Genomic DNA, 10,270 nt, shown 5'->3' with positions numbered 1-10,270 from the left:
TATGGGAGAGGAACTCATGCTTGTCCTGTTACTATCAGTAAAGTCTGGGACAGGAACTCATGCTTGTCCTGTTAGTATCAGTAAAGTCTGGGAGAGGCACTCATGCTTGTCCTGTTAGTATCAGTAAAGTCTGGGAGAGGATATCATGCTTGTCCTGTTAGTAAAGTAAAGTGGAAGAGGAACTCATGCTTGTCCTGTTAGTAAAGTCTGGAAGAGGAACTCATGCTTGTCCTGTTAGTAAAGTCTGGAAGAGGAACTCATGCTTGTCCTGTTAGTATCAGTAAAGTCTGGGAGAGGAACTCATGCTTGTCCTGTTACTATCAGTAAAGTCTGGAAGAGGACCTCATGCTTGTCCTGTTAGTATCAGTAAAGTCTGGGAGAGGAACTCATGCTTGTCCTGTTACTATCAGTAAAGTCTGGGAGAGGAACTCATGCTTGTCCTGTTAGTATCAGTAAAGTCTGGGAGAGGCACTCATGCTTGTCCTGCTAGTATCAGTAAAGTCTGGGAGAGGATATCATGCTTGTCCTGTTAGTAAAGTATGGAAGAGGAACTCATGCTTGTCCTGTTAGTATCAGTAAAGTCTGGGAGAGGAACTCATGCTTGTCCTGTTAGTAAAGTCTGGAAGAGGAACTCATGCTTGTCCTGTTAGTATCAGTAAAGTCTGGGAGAGGAACTCATGCTTGTCCTGTTAGTATCAGTAAAGTCTGGGAGAGGAACTCATGCTTGTCCTGTTAGTATCAGTAAAGTCTGGAAGAGGAACTCATGCTTGTCCTGTTAGTATCAGTAAAGTCTGGGAGAGGAACTCATGCTTGTCCTGTTAGTATCAGTGAAGCCTGGAAGAGGACATCATGCTTGTCCTGTTAGTATCAGTAAAGTCTGGGAGAGGAACTCATGCTTGTCCTGTTAGTAAAGTCTGGAAGAGGACATCATGCTTGTCCTGTTAGTATCAGTAAAGTCTGGGAGAGGAACTCATGCTTGTCCTGTTAGTAAAGTCTGGGAGAGGAACTCATGCTTGTCCTGTTAGTAAAGTCTGGAAGAGGAACTCATGCTTGTCCTGTTAGTAAAGTCTGGAAGAGGAACTCATGCTTGTCCTGTTAGTAAAGCCTGGAAGAGGACATCATGCTTGTCCTGTTAGTATCAGTAAAGTCTGGGAGAGGAACTCATGCTTGTCCTGTTAGTATCAGTAAAGTCTGGAAGAGGACATCATGCTTGTCCTGTTAGTATCAGTAAAGTCTGGGAGAGGAACTCATGCTTGTCCTGTTAGTATCAGTAAAGTCTGGGAGAGGTACTCATGCTTGTCCTGTTAGTATCAGTGAAGCCTGGAAGAGGACATCATGCTTGTCCTGTTAGTATCAGTAAAGTCTGGGAGAGGAACTCATGCTTGTCCTGTTAGTAAAGTCTGGAAGAGGAACTCATGCTTGTCCTGTTAGTAAAGTATGGAAGAGGACATCATGCTTGTCCTGTTAGTACCAGTAAAGTCTGGGAGAGGAACTCATGCTTGTCCTGTTAGTAAAGTCTGGGAGAGGAACTCATGCTTGTCCTGTTAGTAAAGTCTGGAAGAGGAACTCATGCTTGTCCTGTTAGTAAAGCCTGGAAGAGGACATCATGCTTGTCCTGTTAGTATCAGTAAAGTCTGGAAGAGGAACTCATGCTTGTCCTGTTAGTATCAGTAAAGTCTGGGAGAGGCACTCATGCTTGTCCTGTTAGTATCAGTGAAGCCTGGAAGAGGACATCATGCTTGTCCCGTTAGTATCAGTAAAGTCTGGGAGAGGAACTCATGCTTGTCCTGTTAGTAAAGTCTGGAAGAGGAACTCATGCTTGTCCTGTTAGTAAAGTCTGGGAGAGGAACTCATGCTTGTCCTGTTAGTATCAGTAAAGTCTGGGAGAGGAACTCATGCTTGTCCTGTTAGTAAAGCCTGGAAGAGGAACTCATGCTGGTCCTGTTAGTATCAGTGAAGCCTGGAAGAGGACATCATGCTTGTCCTGTTAGTATCAGTGAAGCCTGGAAGAGAAAGGTCAACTCACTCTCATGGCGTCTAGAGCTGTCCGAAGGTTTTCTTTCTCTGTATTGCTGGAGGTGTGTTTCACCAGCTCCTGGTAATCACATTAGTAACACTATTACTAACACTATCACACTATTAACACTATTACTAACACTATCACACTATTAACACTAATACTAACACTATCACATTATTAACACTATTACTAACACTATCACACTATTAACACTATTACTAACACTATCACACTATTAACACTATTACTAACACTATCACACTATTAACACTATTACTAACCCTATCACATTATTAACACTATTACTAACACTATCACATTATTAACACTATTACTAACACTATCACACTATTAACACTATTACTAACACTATCACACTATTAACACTATTACTAACACTATCACATTATTAACACTATTACTATTAACGCTACTTCTGAAACTATCTCCTGTTGTAACCCCTAACCAGCCTGTTCAACCTCTCTTTCATATCGTCTGAGATCCCCAAGGATTGGAAAGCTGCCGCAGTCATCCCCCTCTTCAAAGGGGAGACACCCTGGACCCAAACTGCTATAGACCTATATCCATCCTGCCCTGCCTATCTAAGGTCTTGGCCAAGTCAACAAACAGGTCACTGACCATCTCAATCCCACCGTACCTTCTCCGCTGTGCAATCTGGTTTCCGAGCCGGTCACGGGTGCACCTCAGCCACACTCAAGGTACTAAATGATATCATAACCGCCATCGATAAAAGACAATACTGTGCAGCCGTCTTCATCGACCTGCCAAGGCTTTCGACTCTGTCAACCACCAAATTCTTATCGGTAGACTCAACAGCCCCGGTTTTTCGGAACTGCCTTGCCTGGTCACTGTTTGCAGACAGAGTTCAGTGTGTCAAATAGAGGGCATGCTGTCCGGTCCTCTGGCAGTCTCTATGGGGGTGCCACAGGGTTCATGCTCTTTTCTCTGTATATATCAATGATGTTGCTCTTGCTGCGGGCGATTCCCTGATCCACCTCTACGCAGACGACACCATTCTATATACTTTCGGCCCGTCATTGGACACTGTGCTATCAAACCTCCAAACGAGCTTCAATGCCATACAGCACTCCTTCCGTGGCCTCCAACTGCTCTTAAACGCGAGTAAAACCAAATGCATGCTTTTCAACCGATGCTTGCACCCGCATGCCCGTAGCATCACCACCCTGGATGGTTCCAACCTTGAATATGTGGACATCTATAAGTACCTAGGTGTCTGGCTAGACTGCAAACTCTCCTTCCAGACTCACATCAAACATAAAAAAATCAAATCCAGAGTCGGCTTTCTATTCCGCAACAAAGCCTCCTTCACTCACGCCGCCAAACTTACCCTAGTAAAACTGACTCTCCTACCGATCCTCGACGATGTCATCTACAAAATGGCTTCCAACACTCTACTCAGCAAACTGGATGCAGTCTATCACAGTGCCATCTGTTTGGTTACCAAATCACCTTATACCACCCACCACTGCGACTTGTATGCTCTAGTCGCCTGGCCCTCACTACAATTCCTGGCCAGACCCACTGGCTCCAGGTCATTTACAAGTCCATGCTAGGTAAAGCTCCGCCTTATCTAGTTCACTGGTCACGATGGCAACACCCATCCGTAACGCGCTCCAGCAGGTGTATCTCACTGATCATCCCTAAAGCCAACACCTCATTTGGCCGCCTTCGTTAGTACTCTGCTGCCTGTGACTGGAACACTTGCAAAATCTTTGAAGTCACTTTTATCTCCCTCACCAACTTCAAACATCAGCTATCCGAGCAGCTAACTGATCGCTGCAGCTGTACATAGTCTATAGGTAAATAGCTCACCCTTTTTCACCTACCTCATTCCCATACTGTTTTTATACTGTTTTTATTTATTTACTTTTCTGCTCTTTTGCACACTAATATCTCTACCTGTACATGCCCATCTGATCATTTATCACTCCACTTAATCTGCAAAATTGTATTATTCGCCTACTCCTCATGCCTTTTGCACACATTGTATATAGACTGCCCATTTTTTTCTACATTGACTAATTGTTTACTCTATGTGTAACTCTGTGTTGTCTGTTCACACTGCTATGCTTTATCTTGGCCAGGTCAGTTAAATAGAACTTGTTCTCAACTAGCCTACCTGGTTAAATAAAGGTGAAATAAAAAAATAAAACTAACACTATCACACTATTAACACTATTACTAACACTATCACACTATTAACACTATTACTAACACTATCACATTATTAACACTACTACTAACACTATCACACTATTAACACTATTACTAACACTATCACACTATTAACACTATTACTAACACTATCACATTATTAACACTATTACTAACACTATCACACTATTAACACTATTACTAACACTATCACACTATTAACACTATTACTAACACTATCACATTATTAACACTATTACTAACACTATCACACTATTAACACTATTACTAACACTATCACACTATTAACACTATTACTAACACTATCACATTATTAACACTATTACTAACACTATCACACTATTAACACTATTACTAACACTATCACACTATTAACACTATTACTAACACTATCACATTATTAACACTATTACTAACACTATCACACTATTAACACTAATACTAACACTATCACACTATTAACACTGATGCATGTAAACCACGTGTGTGTTAAGAAAACACACACACACACACACACACACACACACACACACACACACACACACACACACACACCACACACACACACACACACACACACACACACACACACACACACACACACACTGTGTACCTGGAGCAGTAGGTGGTATTTGAGGACTCTCTGCATGGGAACCATGAGTAGATCACGCAGAGAGAACCTGCCACTGTTAGCCCTCTTAGAGCACTCCTAGAGAGGGGAGGGGAGAGGAGAGGAGAGGAGAGGAGAGGGAGAGGAGAGGAGAGGAGAGGAGAGGAGAGGAGAGGAGAGAAGGGAGGGAGGGATCAGTTCAGTGTAAATTAAAAGAGAATAAGCGTATCCACCTCTCTGTCCTCCATGTTTGATATGGGTGATGTATCCACCACTATTCTCACCTCTAGTTTCATCTTAACTCCTTCCTTCATGGCGGACATCTTGTCCAGGTGTTTAGTAGCTGCTTCCACCTGACTGCAGTACCGCCCATACGGCAACAACCTGGGAGAGAGAGGTATATTTCAGCAATAAGGCCGAAGGGGTGTGGTATATGGCCAATATACCACGGCTAAGGGCTGATCTTAGGTAAGACGCAAGAGCCTGAATACAGCCCTTAGCCGTGGTATATGGCCAATATACCACGGCTAAGGGCTGTTCTTAGGTAAGACGCAAGAGCCTGGTCACAGCTCTTAGCCGTGGTATATTGGCCATATATCACAAACCCCTGAGGTGCCTTACTGCTGTTATAAACTGGTTACCAGTGTAATTAAAGCAGTAAAAACAAATGTCATACATGTGGTCTGATATACCACGGCTGTCAGCCAATCAGCATTCAGGGCGGGAACAAGACAGTTTATAATCATTTTACATAATCTTTCCAGCCCTTATGTTACTCTTCCGATGGCATTGAGGAGTACACCACATCAGTCACTGGCTTTATCAATAAGTGCATCGAGGACGTCGTCTCCACTGTGACTGTACGTACATACCCCAACCAGAAGCCATGGATTACAGGCAACATTCGCACTGAGCTAAAGGGTAGAGCTGCCGCTTTCAAGGAGCGGGACTCTAACCCAGAAGCTTATAAGAAATCCCGCTATGCCCTCCGACGAACAATCAAACAGGCAAAGCGTCAATACAGGACTAAGATTGAATCATACTACACCGGCTCCGAAGCTCGTCTTATGTGGCAGGGCTTGCAAACTATTACAGACTACAGAGGGAAGCACAGCCGTGAGCTGCCCAGTGACACGAGCCTACCAGACGAGCTAAATCACTTCTACGCTAGCTTCGAGGCAAGCAACACTGAGGCATGCATGAGAGCATCAGCTGTTCCGGACGACTGTGTGATCACGCTCTCCATAGCCGACGTGAGTAAGACCTTTAAACAGGTCAACATACACAAGGCTGCAGGGCCAGATGGATTAGCAGGACATGTGCTCCAGGCATGCGCTGACCATGACTACAGACCCGTAAATGACCAACATCACCAACAATAATATATGCCATTTAGCTGACGCTTTTATCCAAAGCGACTTACAGTCATGTGTGCATACATTCTACGTATGGGTGGTCCCGGGGATCGAACCCACTACCCTGGCGTTACAAGCGCCATGCTCTACCAACTGAGCCACAGAAGGACCACGAACAAACGAGAATGGTCCAAACACACCAAGACAGTCGTGAAGAGGGCACGACAAACCTATTCCCCCTCAGGAGACTAAAAGGATTTGGCATGGGTCCTCAGATCCTCAAAGGTTCTACAGCTGCAACATCGACAGCATCTGGTTGCATCACTGCCTGGTACAGCAATTGCTTGGTCTCTGACCGCAAGGCACTACAGAGGGTAGTGAGTACGGCCCAGTACATCACTGGGGCCGAGCTTCCTGCCATCCAGGACCTCTACACCAGGCAGTGTCAGAGAAAGGCCCTAAAAATTGTCCAGCCACCCCAGTCATAGACTGTTCTCTCTACTACTGCATGACAAGTAGTACCGGAGTGCCAAGTCTAGGACCAAAAGGGCTTCTCAACAGCTTCTACCCCCAAACCATAAGACTCCTGAACAGGTAATAAAATGGCTACCCGGACTATTTGCATTGTGTTCCCCCCCCAACCCCTCTTTTACGCTGCTGCTACTCACTGTTTATCTTTATGCATAGTCACTATAATTATACACTCATGTACATACTACCTCAACTGGGCCAACCAACCAGTGTCTACTGTATATAGCCTCTCTACTGTATATAGCCTCTCTACTGTATATAGCCTCACTACTGTTATAGCCTCTCTACTGTATATAGCCTCTCTACTGTATATAGCCTCTCTACTGTATATAGCCTCACTACTGTATATAGCCTCACTACTGTTATAGCCTCTCTACTTTTATAGCCTCTCTACTGTATATAGCCTCTCTACTGTATATAGCCTCTCTACTGTATATAGCCTCTCTACTGTATATAGCCTCTCTACTGTATATAGCCTCTCTACTGTATATAGCCTCTCTACTGTTATAGCCTCTCTACTTTATAGCCTCTCTACTGTATATAGCCTCTCTACTGTATATAGCCTCTCTACTGTATATAGCCTTGCTACTTTTATAGCCTCGCTACTTTTATAGCCTCTCTACTGTATATAGCCTCGCTACTTTTATAGCCTCGCTACTTTTATAGCCTCTCTACTGTATTTAGCCTCTCTACTGTATATAGCCTCTCTACTGTATATAGCCTCTCTACTGTATATAGCCTCTCTACTGTATATAGCCTCTCTACTGTATTTAGCCTCTCTACTGTATATAGCCTGTCTTTTTACTGTTGTTTTATTTCTTTACCTACCTATTGTTCACCTAATACCTTTCTGTTGGTTAGAGCCTGTAAGTAAGTATTTCACTGTAAAGTTTCTACACCTGTTGTATTCAGCATTTTACTGTAAGGTCTACTACACCTGTTGTATTCAGCATTTCACTGTAAGGTCTACTACACCTGTTGTATTCAGCATTTCACTGTAAGGTCTACTACACCTGTTGTATTCAGCATTTCACTGTACGGTCTACTACACCTGTTGTATTCAGCATTTCACTGTAAGGTCTACTACACCTGTTGTATTCAGCATTTCACTGTAAGGTCTACTACACCTGTTGTATTCAGCATTTCACTGTAAGGTCTACTACACACCTGTTGTATTCAGCATTTCACTGTAAGGTCTCTACACCTGTTGTATTCAGCATTTCACTGTAAGGTCTACTACACCTGTTGTATTCAGCATTTCACTGTAAGGTCTACTACACCTGTTGTATTCAGCATTTCACTGTAAGGTCTACTACACCTGTTGTATTCAGCATTTCACTGTAAGGTCTACTACACCTGTTGTATTCAGCATTTCACTGTAAGGTCTACTACACCTGTTGTATTCAGCATTTCACTGTACGGTCTACTACACCTGTTGTATTCAGCATTTCACTGTACGGTCTACTACACCTGTTGTATTCAGCATTTCACTGTACGGTCTACTACACCTGTTGTATTCAGCATTTCACTGTACGGTCTACTACACCTGTTGTATTCAGCATTTCACTGTACGGTCTACTACACCTGTTGTATTCAGCATTTCACTGTAAGGTCTACTACACCTGTTGTATTCAGCATTTCACTGTAAGGTCTCTACACCTGTTGTATTCAGCATTTCACTGTAAGGTCTACTACACCTGTTGTATTCAGCATTTCACTGTAAGGTCTACTACACCTGTTGTATTCAGCATTTCACTGTAAGGTCTACTACACCTGTTGTATTCAGCATTTCACTGTAAGGTCTCTACACCTGTTGTATTCAGCATTTCACTGTAAGGTCTACTACACCTGTTGTATTCAGCATTTCACTGTAAGGTCTACTACACCTGTTGTATTCAGCATTTCACTGTAAGGTCTCTACACCTGTTGTATTCAGCATTTCACTGTAAGGTCTCTACACCTGTTGTATTCAGCATTTCACTGTAAGGTCTCTACACCTGTTGTATTCAGCATTTCACTGTAAGGTCTACTACACCTGTTGTATTCAGCATTTCACTGTAAGGTCTACTACACCTGTTGTATTCAGCATTTCACTGTAAGGTCTACTACACCTGTTGTATTCAGCATTTCACTGTAAGGTCTACTACACCTGTTGTATTCGGCGCACGTGACAAAAACACTTTGATTTGATTTGATATTTCTCTACCTCTCTTTGTAGTTGATGAAGACTTGGTAAAGGTTCTCGGCATTCAGGGTGAAGATCGAGGTCTGGATCTCCCCCAGCAGACTACGATGGGTTACAGCCAGATCCTACACAGAGAGTCAGAGAGGGAGGGAGAGAGGGGATAAGAGGGGAATAGGAGGGAAATGATGACTTCATATGTTGGGGGCTGTCTCACACACAGTTTACCCTGTACACACAGTTTACCCTACACACACAGTTTACCCTACACACACAGTTTACCCTACACACATTTTACCCTACACACACACAGTTTACCCTACACACACAGTTTACCCTGTACACACACAGTTTACCCTACACACACAGTTTACCCTACACACACAGTTTACCCAACACACACAGTTTACCCAACACACACAGTTTACCCTACACACACAGTTTACCCTACACACACAGTTTACCCTACACACACATTTTACCCTACACACACAGTTTACCCTACACACACAGTTTACCCTACACACACACACACAGTTTACCCTACACACACACACAGTTTACCCTACACACACACAGTTTACCATACACACACAGTTTACCCTACACACACAGTTTACCCTACACACACAGTTTACCCTACACACACAGTTTACCCTACACACACACAGTTTACCCTACACACACAGTTTACCCTGTACACACACAGTTTACCCTACACACACACAGTTTACCCTACACACACAGTTTACCCTGTACACACACAGTTTACCCAACACACACGGTTTACCCTGTGCACACATTTTACCCTACACACACAGTTTACCCTACACACACACACAGTTTACCCTACACACACACATTCTTACCCTACACACACACAATTTACCCTGTACACATAGTTTACCCTGTACACACACACAGTTTACCCTACACACAAAGTTTACCCTGTACACACACAGTTTACCCTGTACACACACAGTTTACCCTGCACACAGTTTATCCTGCACACAGTTTACCCTGTACACACACAGTTTACCCTACACACACGGTTTACCCTACACACACACAGTTTACCCTACACACACACAGTTTACCCTACACACACAGTTTACCCTGCACACACAGTTTACCCTACACACAGTTTACCCTGTACAGACAGTTTACCCTGTAAACACACAGTTTACCCTGTAAACACACAGTTTACCCTACACACACACACAGTTTACCCTACACACAGTTTACCCTGTACACACAGTTTACCCTGTACACACAGTTAACCCTGTACACACAGTTTACCCTACACACACACAGTTTACCCTACACACACACAGTTTACCCTACACACACACAGT

At 43.5% G+C, this 10,270-nt stretch overlaps 1 protein-coding gene across 1 annotated transcript in view; it reads right to left on the bottom strand.

The window, feature by feature from the left end:
* LOC127928018 (proto-oncogene vav-like) overlaps nt 1-10,270 on the bottom strand; it is an 84,245-nt gene that overhangs the window by 34,842 nt on the left and 39,133 nt on the right. Inside the window, 4 exon segments of the mRNA XM_052514924.1 lie at nt 2,027-2,095; nt 4,851-4,946; nt 5,132-5,231; nt 8,940-9,043. Of these exon segments, the coding sequence (XP_052370884.1) occupies nt 2,027-2,095; nt 4,851-4,946; nt 5,132-5,231; nt 8,940-9,043 (369 nt within the window).

Source organism: Oncorhynchus keta, unplaced genomic scaffold (genome assembly GCF_023373465.1).
Source record: "Oncorhynchus keta strain PuntledgeMale-10-30-2019 unplaced genomic scaffold, Oket_V2 Un_scaffold_2010_pilon_pilon, whole genome shotgun sequence".
In the NCBI taxonomy this organism is placed as follows: Eukaryota; Metazoa; Chordata; class Actinopteri; order Salmoniformes; family Salmonidae; genus Oncorhynchus; species Oncorhynchus keta.
The sequence above is the reverse complement of the archived record's forward strand: the minus strand, read 5'-3'. Positions and strand labels throughout refer to the sequence as shown.